At 37.5% G+C, this 26,416-nt stretch overlaps 3 protein-coding genes across 5 annotated transcripts; 2 read left to right on the forward strand and 1 right to left on the reverse strand.

The window, feature by feature from the left end:
- Nucleotides 1-312: 312 nt before the first annotated feature.
- Nucleotides 313-14,586, forward strand: LOC134794942 (ralA-binding protein 1). 3 transcript variants are annotated; one of them, XM_063766815.1, is made up of 10 exons: nt 313-466; nt 1,911-2,040; nt 2,380-2,617; nt 6,299-6,515; nt 8,532-8,641; nt 10,359-10,510; nt 11,233-11,413; nt 11,867-11,991; nt 12,397-12,580; nt 13,587-14,586. In XM_063766815.1, exons 1-10 carry the CDS (start codon nt 382-384, stop codon nt 14,421-14,423), a joined length of 2,259 nt encoding a protein of 752 aa, XP_063622885.1. In that variant the 5' UTR covers nt 313-381; the 3' UTR covers nt 14,424-14,586. The 3 variants fall into 3 exon arrangements, with proteins under 3 accessions (XP_063622885.1, XP_063622893.1, XP_063622900.1); XM_063766823.1 differs by having other exon boundaries at nt 314-466; nt 2,392-2,617; XM_063766830.1 differs by lacking the exons at nt 313-466; nt 1,911-2,040; nt 2,380-2,617 and adding an exon at nt 5,557-5,669.
- A 6,495-nt stretch (nt 14,587-21,081) lies between these two features.
- Nucleotides 21,082-23,617, forward strand: LOC134790563 (uncharacterized). Its single transcript, XM_063761408.1, has one exon. The coding sequence runs from the start codon at nt 21,425-21,427 to the stop codon at nt 22,685-22,687; it is 1,263 nt and encodes a 420-aa protein (XP_063617478.1). The 5' UTR covers nt 21,082-21,424; the 3' UTR covers nt 22,688-23,617.
- LOC134790569 (putative glutathione-specific gamma-glutamylcyclotransferase 2) lies at nt 23,555-25,747 on the reverse strand. Its single transcript, XM_063761421.1, has 3 exons — nt 25,535-25,747; nt 24,524-24,752; nt 23,555-23,808 (listed from the first exon to the last, which is right to left on the reverse strand). Exons 1-3 carry the CDS (start codon nt 25,676-25,678, stop codon nt 23,627-23,629), a joined length of 555 nt encoding a protein of 184 aa, XP_063617491.1. The 5' UTR covers nt 25,679-25,747; the 3' UTR covers nt 23,555-23,626.
- Between the last annotated feature and the right edge of the window lie 669 nt (nt 25,748-26,416).

A 26,416-nucleotide genomic window follows, 5' to 3' on the forward strand; every position in this document is an offset into this window, starting at 1 on the left:
CTACACTTCGATTATTACATTCTGTTCTATTCAATACTGTTATGAAACTGAAAAATGCTTTAAAAATCTTTAACTTACAATTGTAACAGATAGACACGAGCGTTATTCATGGAATTATTGTAAAATAATTTTGTTTGTGGATTATTCAATAATACAGAACTGTCTACAATGTACGATTCGGAACTCAAAACTGTATTGATTACAGTGCCATCTAGTGCCGAGTAGCAATGTAACAAATTTTTCACTGGCAACACTGTCATTATAACATTTAACTAAATAAAAAAACTCCTTATAACTGTCAAAAAATGTAACTACTGTAAAGTATAATCATGGTATAATCACAATATTCACAATTTCTCTAATTATTTCAGTGCATATACCATGGATTTCGAAAGTCCAGATGTAGAGAAAGATTTCCCAGGACTGTATGCCTCAGAAACTGGGCGTAAGAGCAACGAAAGTGATTGTAAGTTTTTACACAAACTGCGTATTTCAAGAACATCTTCAATGTTTATTACTTTAGAATTTGATTTAACATAATCGGATGCTCAAACCAGCATAAACTGTATTTAAAATACAACTTCTGTGTCTTCTATTAATGATGATAAACATATTTAACCAGAATTAATGATGTAGAATATAGATTTGGACATGGGAATTGGGAATGTAGCTGGTGTACATTTCATATAACCTACCGTTATATGTTATATAGGGTAAACGCTTCATACAGAAGAGTGCATTCTTTAGTATTTCGTTACAATACAAGTGCGAAAAGTAGGAAATTCGCAATGAGTGGCGATAAATTAAAATACGAGGCCGATTTAGACGGGGCGCTAACTCGAATGCAATTTTAGTAACATTGCGGACTCTTTGGTTACGTCCAATTTAACCAACCAATCAAAACCCGGAATGTAATGAAACTCGCATGCGAGTTCTCGCATGCGAGTTCTCGCATTGTCTAAATAAGCCCTAAGGGAGTGTTTTAAATCGACACGAGTTGCGAATTACCTTTTCGCACGTGTATTGTACAACGTTTTACAGTACATATGACCCTTTAAATTTTTAGACATACACACGTATAGTCTAGTTACTGCACTAGGGTGGTAAATTAGCACCATATATTATGTACTGTAAAATGTATTTTTCTATCTGTATATTGCAGAAAATGTAATATCTTACTGTTAGTGATGACCTTGTATTGCAAAAGTTGGTTGGACATATAATTCGTTTTTTTTAGCATTAGAAATAAGGTAAGTAAACAATCTTGATGCGTCTTTTAATTGAAAAACATATTTTTAAAATAAGTTATGGCAAATATGTAACAATTATGAATCTAATACGATCGTTTATATTGTTCTGCTTTCATAAGTAATAGTTACTGATTTTTAAAAAGCGTTTTTCAATTAAAAGACGTGTCAAGGTCGCTCACCTTCTTTCAAGTTCTTTCTAATGCTAAAAAAACCGGGCAAGTGCGAGTCGGACTCGCGCACGAAGGGTTCCGTACCATAATGCAAAAAAAAAAAAACGAAAAAGAAGCAAAAAAAAACGGTCACCCATCCAAGTACTGACCACTCCCGACGTTGCTTAACTTTGGTGAAAAATCACGTTTGTTGTATGGGAGCCCCATTTAAATCTTTATTTTATTCTGTTTTTAGTATTTGTTGTTATAGCGGCAACAGAAATACATCATCTGTGAAAATTTCAACTGTCTAGCTATCACGGTTCGTGAGATACAGCCTGGTGACAGACGGACGGACGGACGGACGGACGGACGGACGGACGGACGGACGGACGGACGGACGGACAGCGAAGTCTTAGTAATAGGGTCCCGTTTTACCCTTTGGGTACGGAACCCTAAAAAACGAACTATAGGTATTAGGTAAGTACTTAAAACTTTTTTAATATTTTAGTCAGTGATGACCATGAAAAACCCAGCAAGAAGGACCTGTTGGGCCGCAGGAAAGACAAGAAAGAGAAAAAAGATAGAGGCTATGCTGCATTGGAGGGAGATAGTTCACCTGAGGAAGACACTGATACCAAGTTTGTTTATTTTAAATTTTAATGTGGTTATTACTCAGACTGCAATAATATAAACCCTACTATCCTTATTTGTGTATATAGCTTATAACAACTAATATACAGCATTCACAGGTATACATATATTTATTTATTTATTTTACATTTTAAATCAGGCAACAACTCCCATATTACAAATACCATACAGACTAACATATAATATATACATTTTTTTTATATTCTCCCTTCAATGTTGTTATATCTATCTAGTTCTGACTGTATTTACCACTTTGAACAAGTTTTAGAATTCTGTACTAGTGACGCAGAATAGTTACAAAGTAGCAACATAACAATGAATTAAAGTATTTTCAACAGGAGCCCTTCAAAAAACAAGAAGACAAAGTCTTTTAAGTTCCCCACTAGCACTAAAAGCAAGGAGAAACGAGAGAAATCCAGAGACAAGGAGAAAGTTCTTGACGATGCTACCAAGCAGAAAGAATTGACTGAAAAGGAGAAAAAAAAAGAAAAGGAAAGGGAGAAAGAGAGGGAGAGAGAGAAGAAAGAAAAAGAAAAACGCGAGAAATTGAAGGGAAAAGACAAGGTAACTTTTTTATTCATACTATTGGCAAACAAGTACATGGACTGATTGCTATGGAAAGTATAATTTATGACCCATTTCGTACCTTGTCACAGTAACAATCAATATGAAAATCGCTAGAGATCTCATACTATTGCCACTGTGACAAGGTACAAAATTGGTCATAAATTGAAACTTTCGACAGTACATAGTTGTATTGGCTAAATTCGGTCTAAGGTTGGTCCTTCTATTGCTATTATTGGCTAAGTGTACAATGTTTATGTTAGCTATCCAAACATAGGATGAGATAAAAAAGAAAACTCTCAGCATCTCTCATGAGCGGTGCGGGGAAATGACCGAACGGGATAGTCTTATCTTATGTATCTATAATGATTATGAACTTAATTTCAAAATGATAGGGTTCTATTTTGCGTAATTTCTGACACTGACACTGCCGGCCAAAAGGGCTGAATATAAATTTAACCCAATGACCGCCAAAAAGAATCAACTGACGCGCACGTCTACCTACAGCCAAATATCAATCTTCGTGCATTCCGTCAAAATTGACGATGACGCGCCGCGCACGATAGGCGTGGCGAAGGGATAAAATTAGTGATACCTACCAATTGGTCCCTTTCAATTATACCTAGGTAACAAGCGCGTGGGCTTAATAACTCGGGTCAAGGTGTCGCTTAATAAAGGGTCCATTACACTATACTTCTGGCCTTATGAACATCAAAGATTTATCGAGTAATAAAATCTTTACATTTATGCACCAGATCTAGCAAAAACATGGCTGGCGGGCCATTCGTGAACCGCTCGCGAACTGTACTTGCACCTATAAAGCAGTTAGCGCTAGGAGCGCATTTAAGAATAAGAATAAGAATTATTTATTGCCACACACATACAAAAAAACAAAGACGATAAAAAGTAAAACAAACAAAAATACATGTTGAACTAGCAACAATTAAATTAACATAGTTTGACATTAATTTCTTAAGTCTAATATACTCGTTCTTACTTATGTTATAACTTATAAACAACCAATAGTGTGACAATAGGGATGGACTCAGCATTTGCTGTGTTACAGACTAGCTGTCACAGCGCTGGTTTTCAGTTCACCCCTAATTATATATAAGATATTTACCCTGATCTGCACATATTTTAACGGCTCTGTCTCTGGCTAGGCTCTTGAAGATGAGAGATGTGCCATGGGGAGTTAATTACGAGGTCACTGTGAACCTGTGATCACCTTAATAATTACAAAACATAAACCACGCACCTTTACCGTAACCTCTGGTTAATATTTTATATAAATACCTAATAGGTATTTCTCGGTGCAGCTTAGTGACATTGGCTATTATAATTATGCAAAAATACTGGTTTGTTTATTTTGTCGCGTAAATAGGTACCTACTGAGGATTGTGCGACCTCGTATTGTAAATAAATTTTTGTGTTCGGAACTGTAATATCACACTGGTTATACAATGTGTACCTATATACGAATACGGCAAACTATGGTCAAAATTAATGCGCAACATTTTCAAAAACTGCATATAAAAAAAGTTAAAGTATGTTTTGTCTAAAGAACATCATTCTTTTGGAACTGTAACCGATTTGAAATTTCTGCGGATGAAAAATCGAGCCTGTTTTTGTCCCTTCACAGGGTGCAGCTGCAGACTACTGGCTTACTTACTTTGATTGGATGTCCATTAAGTATAAGCCAGTCATTGGTACGGCATTTGGACTTCATATAAAGAAAAATTGTACCTAATATACTCTGTATCTTTAGGTATTTAAATAAAAGTAAAGAAAATCTACCCTCAAATGGCTCGTTAAGCCAGTTGAGGGTAGATGAAAACATTACATGATCAAATAATGTTGGTTAAAGTCAGGTCATTCAGTGACTGATCCAGGCGGTTTTGTATTTGGTCGGTTAACCTATAAATGTTATAACCACCCGAAAATTTACACATTGTTTACTTTTATTTAAATACAGACTATAGGTGTAGAGAGAATTCTTTGCTCGTGTGTCATTATAAATTATTATTTATTACCTTTGTTAGCTCACGTTTTGCTCCATTTTCGAAGATAAGTAACCAAGCCATGAACGCCTATTAGGTACGTATTGTTCGCTGCAAATTCTTTCCTAACGAAGTAAATCAGGACATGGTGGTAGGAATGGTAGGATCGCTTCTTGCTTCGATTGGTACAAGGCTAGCGCTTGGCAGTTAGATGCTGACTATGAGAAATATCTACGGTGTCCATTAACCCGTGGAGCGCACCCAGTATTACCGTATAGTATGGAACTCCTATAGAAGTTACTATCACACGTGTGACAGTAGGGCGCTCCATGGGTTTTTCAGATTCCTCGCTATATTTACTACTACTACGGCTCCCTGTCTGGTTAATTGGTTATTGTGGAATCTAGTGGTGGTAGGTCTACTCATCTGACTACCTGTGATTATCAATTCCTGAAAGATCCTTACAGGATATATCTGAGTTAAACATGCACATTTATCACAGAATTTTGAATTAGGTTCGGTTTTCAAGCAACTCTTAAAATATAGGCATACTTTGATAGAAATTCTGCCCGCAAAACAAATGTTTATGTATGTAACATTACGAAAATAACTATTTAACTCAATATTACGATACATACATATTTCTAGCAAAGAGGTTCCTGGATGTTACCAAACAACCGGAAATATCATTATTATCAACAATCATCATTACCTATCATCAGTGTCCAAAGAAATTGGCGGTTGAACCGCGCTGGTTAACCGCATAGGATTAAAATGAAAATAACATAACATCTTAATGTTAACTGGGTCATTAGAATACATTACAAATATTCGGTCACTATAACTGCATTAAAAAAACATTATAGGTACCGATATTGTCCCTTATTCATACTTTCATAAAGTTCAAGTTACCACAATTTCACGGTTGAGAAGGTTTCATTATTCGTAATTTGTTAGTAGGTAGTACGGCCTTGGCGGGACAATGCCAGGAGGTTTGTTCAGTTGCGCTTGAAAACTGCGTCATGCACCACCTACGGACCGTTTTTACGAAGGTGCTTACTTTTCTATCGGTTATATATTATTTTTGTGAATGTTTGTGACTACCCTACGTACATATTTGTTAGGAATGAGTTGAAGTCAGATAAGAGTACATTACGTGCTTACTAGTGCTACTTATTGTAATGCTTAATGGTTATTGCGAAAGTTTACAAAGTTTGTACATTTTAGTAGGACGATTGGAAAATAAGAGTGTATCTTGTTAGTTTTTTTTTTGGTGAACCTATGATGTTCTGAAGTAAAAGCGTTAACAATACACCTAAACAGTTCAAATAGGTTTAGATTTCAAAGTTTTTGAGAAATATGAAAATAAACAGTGTAAATAAAAAATCACTTTCGTACCTTACAAATTTCGTTTCGTGTTTTACAACGGGTTGTCAACATCGTGACATTAATAAAATAACATACATACCAACGTGTGTTGTAGGTTTGAAACATTAGAGAGTCGTTAGTCAGTCGTTTGGTTTTGTACTCTGTTGAAAATGTAACTTAGTTAACTTACCTAGAGGTATATAACTTTTAACGATGTATTCGAGTTCAATTTGTTATGACATGCGCAGTATGGACATCTAGTTTACCGGAGATGATAAATCAGCAATATATTGTACCTTTGCTTATTTTTTAGGAAAAAGAAGAAAAAGCTAAGTTCAAATTGGAGTCGAAAGAAAAACTCAAAGATGAAAAGAAAGAAAAAGTAAAAGACAAGGACAAGGAGAAGGTGAAAGAGAAGGAAAAGGACAAAGTGAAGGAAAAAGATAAGGATAAAAAAGATAAGAAACTCACAAAAGTGCCCTCCACTGTGACTTCGGGAGTGCCGTTCGAGGAAATATTTACTTTAGGAGGTGAGTCATATTATACTTAACAAAGTAACCAAAACTCACTACTTCTTAAAAATCTCGCATCTCAATAGTGAGTCGATAACAGCCGGTTGAGTTAACACTCAACATGCGTGAACCCCTACCGTGCTAGCTATTCAGGTGCGTAGCTAATAATTTTGTCGATGTACACAGGGCCGTCTTTAACTATGCTGGGGCCCCTGGGCACATAAGAATTTGGGGCCCTTTTGGAAAGTAAAGAAAGCGAATTAAACTAACATTTTTCCACTTTGATCATCTGTTTATTATGGGTAAGTAATCAAATATATTGTACTGTCTGTCCTTCGGGGCCCCCTGAGGATGGAGGCCCTGGGCACGGGCCCCGTGTGCCCTTATGGTAAAGACGGTACGGGATGTACAAACACTACAAACTTTACAGATTACCAACATATGCTGGAACATGAACCATGAAGTAGGTACAGTCGCCATTAGACATATCGGAGCCGACGAGGTGGTCAAAAATATCTGACCACGCACTCTAGCGCCTTGACAATAGAGGTGTCAGATATTTGTGAGCACCTTGGCCACTCCGATATACCTGTGATGGCGATTGTACATATTTATTTTTAAATGGATTCATAAATGTCCACTACGCGGATCCACGTACCGCCAGAAACGGTAACAATGAAATATCGACTACGTCAAGTTACCCACTTTCTTACCATACATAATAAATATTTGATAGATGTAGTTCCAGCTTTGAATCATGACTTGCATTCCTAATTCCAAAAAATATGTCAAAAATACCAATATCAGTTAATTATCACAATTACTCAAAACACGAAACTCATTTTAACATCTACATGCTAATCTTGACTGTACGCATGTGCTGTTTTTTTAAACCTGGCTAAATCAAAGTCATGAGGAAGCGTTATGCGTTTTTGGGAGCATATTATAAGTATAGTATACATATATGGGTGGGTATGTTCTTGTTCTTAATTCTTATTTAACTAGATTATTTATTTTTGGTGCTACTGTCACGGTGAAATCATGTTTTAGTACCTAGGTACTGGACGATATTGCTCACGTAACATGAGTTTCCAACTTTCCAATCAGTAACCCTCAAAGCAAAATAATCTGTCTGACGTAATTAAATTTCCATTAAGTTTTTACATCCAACTTTTATTTTCACTGATAACACTGATAAGCCTGTGTCACTATCTAGTCACGACTGAAGATAACAGCACAGTGCCTAATTGAGTTTGTTGCCTGAATCTCAGTGAAAGTTTAGTGATAATGATAAATTAAGTTATGAATCCGTTCGCTAACGGCTATCACATCGATCGTAAGAACCATCTTGTTTACTTTGTGCATTAATTAACAAGTTGAATGACATCTCTGTTGAGAATAGTACGCATAATTCAAATAAAGATAAAGATTCATTTTTAGAAGATAATGGGATGCTGCTTTACGTTTTATAATTTTAAGTGTCTCCAAATTAGGCCATAAATAGGATCAATCGAAATGACTTCTTTATTTCGATGTTAATGTGTCCTATGAGCGTTGAAAAGCCATGCGATTCTTATGCCAAAAGTAGGTAGGTATTTAAACTCTTGAGTAGATAAAAATAATCTCAACTATTAACGTGAAGGTGTTTAATATTTGATAATTTAGTCGAGTTTGTGGATGTCAAAGGTGAAGCATTGACCACATATAATGATGTGACAAATATCCCAATTAAATTGTTATTGTAATTAATTAATTTTGAGCTCGGCATGGCAATTAAGGTATGAGATCGCCTTTTAAATATAGGACGATAAAAATATAAAAATGCCTAATTATTCTGTTATTATGAAGTTGCTTTCAACGCGATTATAAAATATGTCCTGATGTAGTTCGCCTTTGTTAGGATATCTGAAAGATAATAGAGTTCTTGAGAAGCATTCGGACTATTTCGGACATATTAAACAAATCCGACTATAGGTACTCTAAATAGTCTAAATGAACCGAAAATTAACTTACCTACCCGTTCCTTGTTTCCAGTGGCGTTACCGATATTCGGCGTTCCGCTGAGTCAGTCGGTGGAGCGATCGCGATGCCACGACGACACCAGTCTTCCCCTAGTCGTTCGAGACAGTATCGACTACTTACAGGTATGGAGATCTAAACATTTGACACGTTTGGTATTAATAATAATATCGTACTTACCTACACGTAACATAATCTTATACAGGCTAGGCCAATTTAGGTTTAGTAAGCGTGATGTTACGAAAACACAAGTAGAAGGAACTGAAGAAAGCTCTGTCATTTGTAATAGCATCTATTATCGACAAGTGCAGTTAATTTAGTCTCCTTTCTTGGGAGGCGCAGGCCCATGTTATTACAATAAGATTACCGAGGCCGGCGTATTAATTATGCGAGAGGGTTATCCTTTGTAAGGCTAATACGGAGGTATGCCGATGCAAGCGTAATTTATAAGACCAAAAAGTATCGCATTAAATTCATTAGACAAGTAATAATAAAATGAGAAGGCATGATAATGATCCTTCTTAAAATAAGCAGTTCAAATTCCCTCGGTTTTATAATTTGCACTTTTTTATTGATTGTGTAACCAAAATACTTTGTGAAATTTTGATTAAGCTCTTAATCTGTGTGTCATTCAAAATGATAAGCATACATCGGGGTTTTCGGTGCGGGAATGTTTTACACTAGCCAAATAACAGGTAAAAACTGTAAAAAAACGATACTAATTTAACATTTCTAAGCACATTTGGACCTTACTACCTACGTTTAATTCATAGTTTGGTAATTATTTTACAATAAACAAAGTTATAAATACACGAAATCATTCCCGCATCGAAAACCCCGATGTATGATGATAAGCAGCACCTAATGCATTATATCTGAAGGATAGATTGACGCATTAATTGATGAATTAATATTGGCATGGTCACGATAAGGATCGACACCAATTTTATGAAACAGATACGCGTGCATTATCTGAAGGTTATAATTACCCTGAATATATTGTAGAGTCCGTTCGAAAAGAGAAGAATCGTGGAATGTATTGGGCCCCATACATTCCACGACTCTTCTCTTTCCGCAGACTATGAGTTTTTGCAGACCAAATACCAATTAAAAAATAATCGTTCGATATATTTAGCAGAAGATGTTCTTCTGACTTACAAAATTAGGCCTAAATAGGAATATTTGCGACCATGAATTGAGATGATGCTCTGAGACATTTGATTAGTTTTAATATCGTCAGGTGACAACCAAAACTCTCTAATTACTAAAAAATAATTAAACATAAATCAACCTTATTTTAGTACATACTAATATGGTTCACTATGGCTATGAACTGAGGTGGTAATTAGTGAGTTTTGGTTGTCATATGACAATATATCGTCGGGTGACAAGCAAAAGTCACTAAGTACTATCCAAAAATTAAAGTAACAATGCATTTTATTACACTTGTAACACGGTTTATTGTCCAATAATTTCAATGGTGTTAGTTAGTGACTTTTGCTTGTCACCCGACGATATCGTCATATGACAACAAGGTCGACAAGAAGGTCGATTTTTGTTTAATTTTTTTTTAGTAATTAGTGACTTTTGCTTGTCACCTGACGAATGTACCTATATAAAGTTTGAATGTGTTCTTATTGCACCTAATCACAATCAATAATCACGAACCTATACCACGTATATAGCGATGTCCCGCTCACATACCGGAGCGGTGTGCCCACTGGTTGTACCACTGATTGGCCTCCCAAAGTACCAATTTAATACAATTATTGAACAGGCCAACAATTAAAAGGGGGAGCAATATCAATATAGTTAGCCCTGTTACCGTTTTGTTGTTGTCAGGCAAATGGGTTGAAGTCCAACCAGATTTACCGCTCGGAGGCCGACAAGATCAAGCTGCAGCAGCTCCGCAAGCTGTACATCGACCGCGAGGTGGCCTTCCCCTACCACTGGGACGTGCCCGTCGCCTGCGCAATATTGAAGGCCTTTATAAGGTACCCCAAACCACAGAATAAATAATAGTACTACCGTACAGAAAAGACACTTCCTACAAAACCGAAGTTTGACAGCGATTCAGGGACGAATCATGCTGTCCCTTTCTAATGTAAGACACTATCCCTTTCGGCTAAGGGTTGTCAAAATTCAAGTCATTATCACAGTCATTGTCACGACCACAGATAAGTCTGTGGTCGTGCACGCAAAGGGACGTCAAGTTGTGTCAACCCTAATAATTGCTCGGAGCAATGCTGAGCCGAACGGAGCCGAGTTTGCCCGAAGTCAGGAGTGTCTCTGTCTCCCCACTGCCCAAACGAAAGAGTATGCTGATTTTCACATAACTTGACTCGGTGATATTGTTGAGACCATGATAACTTTTTCAAACCGTCTCAGTTAAACAGTAGACCTATATAATGTGGTAAGTACCCTTAATTAAATCATAAATCCCGCGTCTATAACGTCTGTTCTACCGACATCACTTTATTTTTGTGTCCGCCATTTAATGCATCATATAACGTAACATTTCTTACTCTTATTCATATCAATAAAATACCTATACAATAATGAATAAATTATCAGATAGTTGACTTTTCTGATAAAAACAAAACATGGAAATTTTAAAATGTTTTACACGTGCCACATCACAATAATCGAACGCTATATTCGTTTTGTTCATTTGTGAAATAAACAGTAAGTATCTAACTGACTTATATTTCTACAGCGAACTCCCTGAATCAATACTAACACAAGAGCTCCACGGACAATTCGAGCAAGCGACAGCCATCGCCGAGCCGCAGCGGGAAGCGACCATGGTAGCGCTCATAGCGAAGCTGCCGCCGCCGAACCGGAGCATGCTGGGCTGGCTCGTGCGACACTTCGAGAGCGTCGTCGCTAATGAGCAGGTAGGGGACCACTGGGACCAGTTTCACCATAATTATCGGTATCTTAATATCCAGAGCACTCCCCGAATTGATATTAATTAAAGAGCTCCTCGGACAATTCGAGCAAGCGACGGCAATCGCCGAAGCCCAGCGGGAAGCGACCATGGTAGCGCTCATAGCGAAGCTGCCGCCGGCGAACCGGAGCATGCTGGGCTGGCTCGTGCGACACTTCGAGAGCGTCGTCGCTAATGAGCAGGTTGGAATAAATATTACCATTATTATAAGTATATTATAAGCGTCTTACGCACTCCAGCGCACTCCCTGAGTTAATTATAACTCAAGAGCTCCACAGACAATCGATCAACCAACGACCACCGCCGAGCCGCAGCAAGAACCAACTTGGTCATACTGCCATCGCATACTTCTTCTGTTGTTTGGTTATTTCGCTAAATCACGTCCATTTCTTTGTTACAGACTAACAATGTGAACATCCAGACCATAGCGACGGTTATGGGCCCGGCGCTCAACATGTCGCTCAATCTGATCACGTATTTTATCAACAAAGCCGAAAAACTCTTCTCTGACGTCACTTTACAAAAGTAAGCATAATGATGATGACAACAAATATTTAATGCACTTTTAAAGTATTCGAATTTCTATAGATATTTATTTATTTAACCAATCCAATTTCTTGTTTCAATACTTTTCGTCTAGCACCCAAAACACAAGCCTTATTGAGCTTACTGTACTTACTTTTTTTAGGTAAGTATTTTATTATTAGCTAACTACACAATACGGCACAAGTTGCTAGGTACACTTGCTACCTGTCTATCCTTCTGTCTGACTGTCAATGGGCTGTAGTATGAAACGCAATAGATCGACTGGTGAAATTTCCACAGAACGTATATTTTGGTTGCCGGACAAACCAAGAAACGAGATTTTTTGGCAAATTGTCCGCGACGCACATTTGTGCGTATTTTTTGACATCATACTTAATATTCCAGATACATTCCCCCCCTCCTCTCCATCCCCGCGGACTTCCCCGACTCGGCGACCGAGATCAGCGCCGAGCTGCGCAAGCAGGAGTCGCTCCTCAACCAGATCCACGCCGAGATGCACGCCGGGTTCATCACCAATGCGAGGGACCAGAGGTTATGGGAGGCGCAGCGGATAGTCACACAGCTGAAGGTGCGTTCCAAATACGACTTAATAGGCTATTTATAATAAGATTCAAAATAAAAGTTCTAAATTCTAAGGGGACATGTTGCTTTCATCACCAACTCGAGGGACCAGCGGCTTTGGGAGACGCAGCTCAAGGTGCGCTCCAAATAAGACTTTATGCTGTGTGTAATAAGATTCAGAATAAAGTTGCTCGTTCCACGGAAACATGATGGTTTCTTCACCAAAGCGAGTGACCATCCGCTGTGGGAGGCGCAGCGCAGAGTATCCGCGTAATGTACGGTGCCGGACATTGCCATGTACATTCTGTCAAATTCGAAGCACGCTTTTGATCTTCGACTTATATACATTTAATACAATATTTTTTTGATTCCAAATAAGACCGCTATTTGTAAAAATATTATGTATGAAATTTCCAAGAGCCATCAGGCCCAGGCGGATCGTAATTATGCATTCAAATTGATAGATGTAAGTTTTATTCATATTTAGCGGAGGCGATATTTGGTTACTCTTGTCAAATATTTACTCAAAACTGGACTAGACTGATACGGCTATCAACGACCTTGATATAATGGAGGTGCCCTTTAGTTACTACTCGCCAGGATTATGGTCTGTCAGGATGCGATAAGATTAATTTTACCCGGCTATTTACAGATAAATATTCACTAGCGTCCATAAACCAGTGCAAAATAGATAAATAACATAAATATATTCAATTTGAGCACAAATTGTTTAGGCTTATCTAGGCTTTCACAGCTGATAACGTAGACGTAGGTAAGTATAAAGTGATCCATTTTCTGATATGATTACAAATACAAACTAAATCTAATTAATTTGTATCAAAATATTTTTACTTAGCAACAATGGCTGTCTGTGATATTTAAGTGAAACCTGTGAAACAAACGTCTAGTTTGCAAGCTGGTTTCTGGTTAACCAATGGGCGCAAGCGCCGCATAGTTACCAATAGGCACAAACATACATCACTGTCTAATCTTACTGTAATTCTTTTTCGCAGAGAAAACTCCGATCTAAGCAGAAATCCGTGGAACCAAACTCCCTACAGCCGCAACAACCGTCCATCGACGAGAAGACAGAGGACGAGCCCGCTCCCAGCACCTCGCAGCCCGAAGCCCCCGCGGAGCCCGAGCCGCTCACGCCGTCCGCCAACGAAGCCTTCCCCGACGCCACTGACTCCCCTAACGCTCCCGACCCCACATTCCCCGTTGAATTTGAAGATAACTTTGATATCAAATTCCAAGATCCTAAGGAACCACATAGAATAATCCCAAACAAAAACGAATTCGAAGTAAAGTTTGAAGATAAATTCGATGAAAAAGAGCCACCTATCCGGTCAAACAAAACCGACTTCGATTTAAAATTTGAAGAAACAAAAGAACCGCCAAGACTGGCCGTGAATAAAAACGATTTCGATTTGAAATTCGAAGACGCAAAACAATCGCCGGCCGATGAACCTTTTCCCGAACCGGAGCAGGACAAACCGAAATTAACCGAAAAGGAACTAAAGGTACTGCGTTTAGAATTAGAAAACGCAGAGTATCTACAGTTAAAGTCGTTGCTGCAAGCCAAAATCAATTCCGAACAGTTTGAAATCGTTAAACTACGAAGCCATGTGGCATTGAAAAACAAGCAGGAAGGTAATTTGCAGTGCAACAAGGAAAACAAAGAAAATTATACGCCCGAAGAGCAAGAATTAAGACAGAGACTGATCAAAGAAAACGCCATGCTAGAACAGAAAAGACTGAGTTTGATAAATCAAATATTCCAAGAAAGAGTTGCTTGTATACAACTTAAAATTGAACTTGCTATGAAAGAAATATTATCCAAATCGTAAATTTTCCATGTCTCTTTATGTTTAAGCTTACAGTAGGTGTTCCTAGTGCAGAGATTTGATTGTGTACCTCTCTAATAATGTATATCTCAAATAATAATGTGATGTTAGATTGTATGCGAAATGTATTTAAAATATAAATAAATATTTAACATACTATAGCTTACTTCTGTTTGTTATTTATCCCTTTATTGGCATTATTAATATTATTATCCTTGTACGGTTAAATGGTAGTATATAGTATATTATGAAAATGTAAGTAGAATTTGTACAAAGGTATACTATATTCCATTTCTTAATATTTACGTAACACGTTCTAGAAGATTAATTTTAATTTTATCATCGTACTTGAAATCGTTAACTGTGTTATCGTGTTGCCTACCCTACTTATGTGTCGATTATCAGCACTTGTAATAAAAGTAAATGATGTGTAATGGACGTTGATGCATGATTGTGGAAGTTAGTCACAAGACCACCATTTTTTTGACGTATTTTATCGGAAGTCATGTGTTGTTGTCTATGTTGACTTTAAATTAGTACCCACTGCCTAGTACAATTGAACGGGCATAGTTAGCCCCCATTCGCACGGGAGCTTTTTCAACGCGCGTTTGAATGACACAAATGGATAACCATGTATGTCTTCACACGACAGCGGCGCTTTTTATCAAGCGTTGTTGGATTTTCGACTTTAAGCCTTGGTAGTTAAATCGAATTTAGAGTGCAGACAGATTCAAGCGTTTTGTTAACGCGCTTTGAAAAAGCTCCCGTGCGAATGGGGAGCTTATGCGAGGGTAGGCGTGTCTCACTCCGCGATTTCGTCGCTTTGCTACAGGTAGCTAAAAGTACATCCGTTCGGCCCCAATTTTGGGGTTTGCCATAAGCCGCGCGTGGCGCTGTCGCCACCCAGCGGCCATATCTGTGCTGATCGTAACAGACGCGTTTTGTTAGAGAGTGAGTCTTCTGTACTTAGTACTATTATTTATTCTGTGGCGAGGGGGCCAAACGGCACGTTACAAATTATAAACCGTTATATTTAATTCAGCGTGATGACATGGTGACGATAAATATACAATAACACTTTCTATTCTATTCTATTTTAACTTAGTATCGATACCTACTATTCTTTTTAGGGTTCCGTACCCAAAGGGTAAAACGGGACCCTATTACTAAGACTTCGCTGTCCGTCCGTCCGTCCGTCCGTCTGTCACCAGGCTGTATCTCACGAACCGTGATAGCTAGACAGTTGAAATTTTCACAGATGTATTTCTGTTGCCGCTATAACAACAAATACTAAAAACAGAATAAAATAAAGATTTAAATGGGGCTCCCATACAACAAACGTGATTTTTGACCAAAGTTAAGCAACGTCGGGAGTGGTCAGTACTTGGATGGGTGACCGTTTTTTGTTTCTTCTTTTTTTTCTTTTTTTTTGCATTATGGTACGGAACCCTTCGTGCGCGAGTCCGACTCGCACTTGCCCGGTTTTTTTTTTTGCTTTTTTTTGTTTTTTTTTATATGGTACGGAACCCTTCGTGCGCGAGTCCGACTCGCACTTGCCCGATTTTTTTTTTTCTTTCTATAATCGAACACTTATTAATTGATTTCCGCTGACTCCATACTCAAAATCAAAACCAAAAATCTGTGTTGAACCTTATGTACACGCTCTTAAGTAGTTATTCCAATGTATAGTTAAGTTAATATGAATCGGAAAGAAGTTTCGATAAAATATTTCTAAAAACGCTTCTACGTCTTCGACATTAGAGTCGTGATTAGATTTCAATCGGAAATCGGCTGCGATATCAATGAACTCACGTGCACAATGACCGGATATATATGTATATGCCGCCGATCCTAGCGCGAAGGCTGATTTCGTTGGGTCATGTCGAGTATTGACCTACTAGACCAAAGGATTATTATAAGCGAAGGTATGCACACAAGACTGTCAGTCTCCATACTATGCGATCTGCTTCAATGCAATCACCGCTGTCGTATCGTCTTTTTAGTAACTACCTACATAGTTGGTAAAAAGCAGAAAGCCATTGACATAGATATCTAGGGACTGGCTTTACGGGCAATAATAATGAGGAATGACAGGGGCCAGTACAGCGGTGTGACACCGCTACAACGCGATTGGTTGATGAGTTCGCATCACGCGTGCGATTGGTTGATGAGTTCGCATCACGCGCGCTATTGGTCGCAACTAGTTGCGTTAGGAATGCACGATTGGCTGGAATTCGTGAGTAACACCACTGAACTGGTACCATTTTTAGTGCCCGTAAGGCCAGTCCATAGATATATACGTTAATGCAGAAAGCAGGATCGTTGGATAAATTGGCGAAAGGAACTGTTATTTTAGTGTAAGGGTGTCAGGTACTTATATAAAAACACGTTGCCGGTCTTGAATAGTTAACTAGTCTGATGATATAGGTATTTTTTTTTTTTGGAATTTGACCGAAATGTGTGGTTAATACCATAACGGTAACTATAAATAAAATTTAGCTCTGACGTTGCAAACCCGTTTTCAAAGTTCAAATTCAAAATATATTTATTTGAATAAATTAGCATTCCGAGAGAGGCAGTACAGTGATCCCCAGCCCCACACTAGGCTCAGCCTGTAACGTGGGAATCTTAGAGAAATACAGAATACCGATATACTTTAGTCCTATTTTCATAGAAATTTGACAGTAATGATGACATTGCCACACTTTTATCATTGCAAAATGCCATGCATAGTCAGCTTGGTCCGACTCTAGGCGGGTAATATAGGGCCCATGGTAGAGTCTACTCTATGGCATAATAAATACAGTAGATGAAGTACTAATACCTGCTCGTTAGCACTTGCTCTACAACAACAGCCTATTGAAGTAAGCTATTGAACACCAGACTGGGATTTTCTAAAGGCAAAATTAATAGCGAAGTGTCTTAATTTTCCTTGTCTACTTAAGCTTGTTACTATTCAATAGTTTTCCTTCGTAGCTAATTGTATTATAACCAGAGATCGGACAGATTGGCGTCATTGCTCGCAATAATGTGGACATGACTCCAAATTTGATTAAATAATTAATCATTTAATTATTTTTTACCTGAGATTTAATTTTGTTCCCTAGTCAATAAATAGCACTTAAATATATTTTTGATATAAAAAATGAGTACCTACAGAAAATTTGGAAAACATACTGAATATTTTCTTTAATAAATTTACATTATAAGAAATCTTTGTGTTATTTATTGATTAGAAATCAAAATTAAACCTCAGGTAAGAAATTAATTGAATGATTAATTATTTAATCAATTTTGGAGTCATGTCCACATTCTTGCTAGCAATGACGCAAATTTGTCCGATCTCTGATTATAACCTACCTACTTCTAGCTTACCTTACCGAATAAGTACTTAATTCTCAAAAAAACATATTTTGATAAATACCAAACTCGACTAGTACTACTTTGCACTTGACCTTTTTGGGTCCCTTACCGATCGTGTCCCTTACCAAATTTCTATTAGAGATCTACCTTATAAAGTTACCGCGAAACAAAGTATCAAAAATAAAAAATCTAAATGCACAGATGTGAGCCCAGCTGATTCTGCACCTAATTAAGTAAAAGCTCCACGCTGTGCTCTAACAGTCATAAATATAATTATTATACAACCCATACGCTGCAAACAATAAGTTCAATCAAAGTAACGGTAAAATAATTAGTCAGCGAGTTAACCTATGATCTGTATGTATAGTTTATTATGACAAAGTTCTAAAGTAGATTCTTAACATTTTTGTATTCCAACATTTCCAACCGTACCTTCCTACCAGATTGATTTAGTCGTTAAGCAATTTAGAGCTCTAATTAGATAGTTTTACGGCTGCTTTTAAATACGTTACCTAATCCTTAATGGGAAGATCTAAATATAACCGGAAATGCGCGCGCTCATATAAATCTTTCACATGTGTCGATCTCACACCAAAAATATACGAACAGAAGAATTCCATTTAAATCTGTAACTAGACAAACATATGGTAGGTATTTGAAACGCTTACGTGAGAGCATATAGTTTTTAATAATTCAATGAGATGTTCAAGCCAAAAACGTATGTAAATAGAATGAGATCATTGTCTGACCATTCGTATGGTAATATAGCCTTCACATTTTGGCGCTAAACCCAAGTCTCATTTTGGTTATAGGTACCTACAAGTTTTAAATTTGTTTCAAATGTTGAACGAATAACAAGGTTTTACGTCGCTTTGTCTGACTTTGATTTAGGACAGTAGAGGTGAACCGGTATACCTTCACTGCCTTGTGAGGATATTTGAAATTAAAGGAATTACCTAGGTATAGTAGGTATATGTAATTATTGTAATAAAAATATTTAATCCTTTTTTTTACTAGTGCAATTTTTGGACCCAATATGATAAGCGATAATATACATGTATAACTCGATTGTACAAATACCAACTTCGTACTGAGATGAACGATCTTGTTTCCAACTAGACCCTCGGATTACATGTATTTGCCTACTAAAAACAAAATTGCGCCGAGTGACGATTATGAAATGAGATTCACTGGAATCCTGAAGGAAAAGCTTGTGTCTATCTATTCACAAAACTTTTTACGCACAGCGTAAACTCATTGAAACTATAATTTGATCTCGAGATTTATCACGACAAAGCGCAATCGGAGGTCTATTCGGACTGGATCTCCTGTAGCTATGAGCTCAGACAGCTTTGTTAAATAGCTATGTTTGTCATGTTTGTGAAATAGACGCCAGGGCAACCCAATTTTAAAATGTCAACAACATCTTTTATTAGATAATTCAGTCATTAAAACTAATGATCCGTCCATTAAATAGATACCTTCATAATTATGTTGGTAATATTATGTACTTCGTAGGTTTCCAGGCACTAACTGTTTTGTCGAAACATATACCTAGGTATCTAATGAAAGAATTAGTGTCCGACCGAAGGTTCGGTTTCGGTTTCGGCCAGTTTCGGCCAAAAAATCATGTTTCGGCTGTAGTTTCGGTTTCGGCCAAAAAACGGCCGAACCTTTCGGCCGGGCCGAAACTTACGAAATGTTGCTTCGTACTATGAAACTAAACTATGTGACATAGACCAAAAGTTGGGGAATAAGTAGGACAACAATATTAATATGTACCTAGCACCTACATATACTGATTCATGTATAGGTACAGAAATTAATTGGTTTATTATAAAGCACAATTCCACTAATGAGGGCGCCACTAGACGGTCGACGCAGTCTTAAGAGGCTGTTAATACCTATAACGCGCGCACTATCTAATTGTATCGGAGTAAATGAGATAGCACTGTCGCATGTTACTGGGCCTGGGCAAAGGAATAATAAGAAAACTCATCATCTTCCTCGCGGAATCCCGGAATTTTTGCCACGGCTCATGGGAGCCTTGAGTCCAATTGACAACTAATCCCAAGAATTTGCGTAGGCACTAGTTTTTACGAATGCGACTGCCATCAGACTGACCTTCGAACCCAGAGAGTAAACTAGGCCTTATCGGGATTAGACCGGCTTCCTCACGATGTTTTTCCTTCACCGAAAAGCAAATAGTAAATATCAAATGATATTTCGTATACCTATAAGTTCCGAAAAACTCATTGGTACGAGCCGAGGTTTGTACCTGCGACCTTCGGATTGAAAGTCGCACGCTCTTACCGCTAGGCCACCAGCGCTCAAGGAAATATCTCGCTTTTTAATACAATGGACATTGGTTGGAGTCTGTGCTCAACTACTTATCCTTCAGGATAAGTAGATCGGTACCCGGCCTTGCGATATTGTCAACAAAAAATTCGCGCTCGCTGCGCTCGCGTTTTTGGTTGACCCTGTATCTACATGTTGGCTTGACTGGTGAATGAATGCAACTAGTGCAAATGTTATTTATACGTCATAATTTCATAGAAGTTTTGACGTTTAAAATAACACTTGCACTGCGTGTGTTATCAAAATCGTTGCAGAATTATCTTGGTCTAACTCTAGTAATTTTCTTAAAAGACTGCTTAAGTAACATCAATTTCAAGGACATTGGGTGTTGATAGCCCCATAATATGTGTGTAAAAGCGGTTTTACGACATTTTTCAACGTTTTTAAGAAGTCTACAAAAGGTTCGGTTTCGGTTTCGGTTTCGGCCGAAACTAGAGCCAAAGCCGAACATTCGGTTTCGGTTTCGGCAAAAAAACATGTTTCGGTCGGACACTAGAAAGAATATAATGCTAAACAATGTTGTTGTCGACTGTACCTACCTACTACACAATACATATTCCTGATAGTAAACAAATGAAGTAAATCTTATTAAAATGTACCTTGACATAAACCATAAACATAATTACGAGTAAATCCGACATAAATGTATTATTTATTTCCTTCCCCGTTGACCTCATTGGGAAGATTTAATTAGATGCTGTTCGGTACCATTGTTATTGCAATTTTGTATCATAAAAAGGTACGTATTGACTTTATTTAATGAATTTAACAAGTGTAAACATTTTGAAACAGTCGATAGTGTTAACTGTTAATGCGTTAGTTACTTATAGTATTTAATTAATAATGAGCCGCTAAGTAGGTCTAGCGTATTTGGGGCATTTTGCCTTTTAATATTCATTATCGTTACATAACGAGGCGCGCCGACGCCGGCGCGCGCGCGGCTTTCACTCCATCCGCGATTAATTACGAAGACGATTGTGTACGCGCAGCGCTTCTATTTACTCAACTGCTTCGCCCGCCGAAAGATAAAGAAACTACCAGTGCCTACGTTTCACACCAGTATCTTATCGCGAACACTCTATTGATCGCTCACCATACACCGCGTTCGCCTCGCCTTAAACGGACGACAGAACCAGCCTTATTGTTCAATTTAACTTTAAAACGCTATTGTGGCCGCGATGTTACCGGTGAAGTCATAATGTGCGCCGTATAAAAATAGAACCGTGCGTTTACAGGAAAATAGTGTCAATAACAAAAGTGTTGCGGTTTGTAATCGAGCGGAAATGGCGGCCAAATCGCCTACATTAAGTTTGAAGTCGCGGGAAATCATCGGTGTGGATCAGTTCAGTCAGCGCCGCGAAGTGTTCGACAAACACGACACCGTGTTCCTCCCGCTGGCGTCGCCCACCAACCTGGCGCCCTCTTACGTCGAAGTCGAGCCTATAGTCACGTCCAACCACGGAAAGACTACCACCAATTTCAAACGTAACGGCCCTGTATATTCAAGCATGAGGGAATCGCGAACGGACAACTCGGAAGTTTTCGAATTCCGAACACGTAAATATTCCGACAATTTCACTTCGGAGTCGAACCAGGATGACGATGTGGATTACAGGCGGAGCATGACTGAGCGAACTCGGCGATTATCCAAGTTACGGCGAGAGTTCTTAACTTCCAACTTACACGAGCCAAGTAACGATAGCACATTCACGCGCGCCGGCACCCGCGCCTCCATGCCGGTAAGAAGCGGCTCCATAAAGTACAAGATAGAGAGTCCCAATTTATATAAATTTCCATTTGCGGAGCGAATCGCAACTCCACCTTCAGTGCGCAAAGTTACCGTAGACTTAGGTCCGTCAGAAGTCGATAGTGGAAAGGAGAACCAAGATCCTGAGTTTAGATCCAAAATCGTTAGCTTGCCAGATACTGATGCTTTGAAGAAACTAGACCATCAAAAGATGTTCGAGGAACTTGTAAAAAGATATTCCCCACAACGCAAGCCGGTCGACTGGAAGATACCTCCTACCAAACCCAGGATAGTAGATTCAGTTCCTAAACTAACCACACCTAGCATGGCGAGCCAAGAGAGCTCGGATAGCAAGAAACAAATAGATAATAAGACAGTCAAATCAGAAGATGAAGATGTTTTCGACAAAAAGCCTGAAACTGAAGTAAGTTTAGTTATTGAAGAGAACGAAGTAGAACCAAAGGAAGCCCGTAACGGGGCCGGGATTATTTTACAAGAAGCAGATGATAACAAAGAAAGAGAGTCTAAAATATCTCTGACAGAGCTGGCTGAGAAGAACGATGAAGTACCAGAATTATCGAGAATCACTCGACAAATTAGCAAGGAATCGGCCAAAAGGCCACCTTTAGACAAAATAGTTGATTTAACGATCCCCGATTTGCTAGAGAAGATGAGTGTGGAAGGCGAGAACTTAGAGCACAAGAAAGACCAGAAAAAGGTGAAACGGAAGAGAAGTTTTCTGGATAAACTGCTCGGGCGTAACAAAAAGGATAAAGTTATAGTTGGTAATGATAAATAATAATATAGGTAGTCGCTGCATTGCACCTACTACACCTGCCAAAGACTATCAAGAGTATCAAGGTTGATTGGTGATAATGATAAAATAATGACGTCAAAGTTTACATATAAGTACATTTTTATACATATTGAAGCGGTAGTACCTATTTTCGATAAATTATTTTTATTATAATTAAGCCTCAGACTTCCTCTACTCGACTCTTTATCTAAATGCAATGGCTGGGTTATCAATAGCTGATAAAAAGTAAGTGCCATGTGACACTCCCTATCTGCCAAATTCTTAGTAATGGTTATAAAGTGTGGAGTTTTAAGGCTGGGCACGCAAGTGTTGAACTCGGTTACGTTAAGTCAGTGATGACCTTTTCCTTACTAAGAGAACTTTTTGAAAAATTGCAAAACTATTGTTTTTGCGATTATGAAAGACTGTGTGCACGGTAAAAGCCGGCCATGTACGAACTGGTATATTTATTTTTTTATTTAATGCTAATTTTGATGCAGCACTTTTTCAATTAAACACCTCATTATTGACCGAGCGCGAATATTTTACACAATACCTATGCGTGATACAGTCCATTAAAATTGTTTATGTATGTAATATATTCGTAAATTATAAAATTACTCGTCCAGTCTTATTAATTAGTCATTGGGTATAACTGTATATATGTATAATATAAAATAACGATAAGTAAGAACATAGAACTCGCCAAATACCTATGTCAACTTCCTTCCTGTTAATAAGTTCAATCTGTATTTATTTTGTATTATTACACGTTATATATCGCAGATTTTGAATTTTACATACATTTTCTGCTACAATATTTTGATTTTGTTTTTAAACTTAATTTGTAATAAATAATAAGTACATGAATTTAACAGAAATATATTTTATTTAGTACATTGATAAAATATACAATTTTTCTAAGTATCATGATCACATGTTTCATTTTGAGTGAGTGTCTAATTTTCTCACCTCCTGTTCTAGCGAGAAGAGGTGGTCATCATCCACATCAGGTGCTAATTGCCGCATGGCTGCCGCTAGCTTGTACACATACTCCTTATTGGGCCCACTGGGCCCTTCACTAACAACTACTTGTTTTGCTATTTCTTCTATGGGGGCTGGACCTACAAAAAGAAATCTGTCAGTAATTGTAGTTTTTTGTGCCAATTTTGTTACTCTAAATTAAACCTTATGTTCTTAATCATACAGCACATTTTTGAAATGAGATTATGGTGGGGCATTAATGTGGGCGCGGTAAATAGAAGTTTGTTTGTTAAGGCAATATTGCATCAACACATATTTAGACACATGCACACAACTATGCTGATATCATAAAAGATAACAACACCTCTTCACTAGCAAACTTCTTGTAACATTTAACAAGCATAGATAATTATTTGTAGACATTGCATTTCCTACTTTATTTAAGTACAGTATTTGGAAATAATTATTTATTTAGAACAAACAACAAGTATCCAAATTTAATGACATTTTTAGTGTTCCATACAAAACTTTGTTCACGGAACACTTATTTTGTATACATCCAATGAAATTCAACCTGATTTTAACATCACTTTTATGAACTTATTCATAATGTCTAAATCTAAATTAATAATTCTAAATTATATGTGAGCATGTATTGTGTCATCAGTTTCATTTGCCATATTAAGGAAGGAGATGCAACATGACTAAACATTCAAACACTGGCATCCGCATCCGTTTTACACAACTATCCAAAAATGAGCGTATTTTTTTCCCAAGTTGTAAAAAATAGTAAACATTTAAGTTTTTCAAAAACAAGAATAAAATAGTATGGTACATAATATATGATGGTCATACCTGCAAAAGATTCATTATTCTCAGTAGCAATGTACAAAGTCAAGTCAAAAAGTTCATATGTCTTATCTTTTGGATGGAATGTGACAGTTTTCTGACTATAGCCATTCTTTTCTCTGAAGTCTAAATACTTGGTCACTGTATCTACATTTTCTGGTTTAATTTTGTAAGCCACACCCCATACTGAACTGTTGGGGTCATCACTGGCTATTAAAGTTACCACTCTCCCAGGCTGCAATTGTATTTAATTAGGTATTACTATAATGGTATTAGGTAAAATATTGACCATGACTTCTCTGTCAAGAGTGAATCAACAAAGAAGAAGATATGTGTACCTTCAAACATTTTTAGAGTAAAGAAACTAAGTGGTTTCCATTCCACAACCATATACATCAATTGACAACTGGTCTGGCCTAGTGGGTAGTGACCCTGCCTGTGAAGCCGATGGTCCTGGGTTTGAATTCCCGTAAGGGCATTTATTTGTGTGGTGACCTGTGTCACCACACAAATAAATGCTCTGTATCTGTATATTTGTTCATGAGTCTTGGATGTTTTCTATGTATTTAAGTATTTGTTATTTTATTATTAAGAGCCTGTTGTGTCCCACTGCTGGGCAAAGGCCTCCCCCCGTTTTTTCCATTTTTCCCGGTTTTGAGCAGTCTTCGGCCATTCTTTTAAAAAGGAGTCTAGCTCGTCTCGCCATCGTAAGTATTTGTATATGATATATATCGTTGTCTGAGTACCCACAAAACAAACCTTATTGTGAGGTTACCATGGGACTTAGTCAATTTGTGTAAGAATGTCCTTATAATATTTATTTCTTAATTCTGAAAGGAGGATCAGGGATGCTAATGATGAATAATATCACTACTTTTTGTTGTGGTGAATGACCAAAACTTTAAAAAATTTGCATGTGAAGATACCTAATAATTGGAATATAAAAAGTTATTAAAAATGTAAACAAAGTAAAGGGATATTTGTAATATAATATCTATATATGCAGAAGACATTTACCTTCCCCGGGACGCCCCTGTGATCGGTACTGTGCTGGTAAAATCTCCTTACGTATCCTTTAATATAACCTACAAGTTTTACTTCATAAGGAAATTCAACCTTCCATATTAAGGACCCGTAGCCAAACACCCACATCATTATCATTTAATAAAATTTATTTCTTATCATTTTTATATTTCATCATAGTTTAACTAGATTATTTAATATGATTAGTACGATAGTACGATCTGATTACAAATTCACAAAATTCAAAATTGACTTCATTGACTACCATAGATATAATATCAGTGTTGCCAGGGCTCTGGAGTCATAAGTTACGTTTCGTTTCCCTAAAAGTCACGTTTTTGCTGCTCAAGTCACATTTTTATATTATTGTATTGTATGGGTAGGTAAATCGATTTTGTTAGAAGAAACTCAGAAAATAATATATTTCACAAGAAAATCTACTAACCTTATATGATTTTTCCTCAAAAGGAAAAAACCAAACCCTTATAGGATCACTCTTGCGTCTGTCTGTCTGTCTGTCCGTCTGTCACAGCCTATGTTCACGGAAACTATTGGACCAATTAAGTTGAAATTTGGTACACATATGTAAATTAGTGACCCAAAGACGGACATGTAAGTCATGTAACGTAAACAAATGAATTTTAAGCATGGGGGCTACTTTTGGGGGGTCAATGAGAAAGTTAAAAAATTCAGATTTTCAATAACCCAAGCAAATTAGAAAAATCTGCGGAATTAATTCGTGTAGTTTTGAAAATTGGTACAGGTATACCTTGTGGTGTCCAGATACACATACTAAAAGTCCTCGAGGGTAGGGGGTGTGCTGAGGGTGCAGGGAGGGTTGAAGGTACCTTTTTTCATATTTTTGCTCATATCTCG

The sequence above is a fragment of the Cydia splendana genome, chromosome 1, assembly GCF_910591565.1.
Source record: "Cydia splendana chromosome 1, ilCydSple1.2, whole genome shotgun sequence".
Taxonomy (NCBI): Eukaryota; Metazoa; Arthropoda; class Insecta; order Lepidoptera; family Tortricidae; genus Cydia; species Cydia splendana.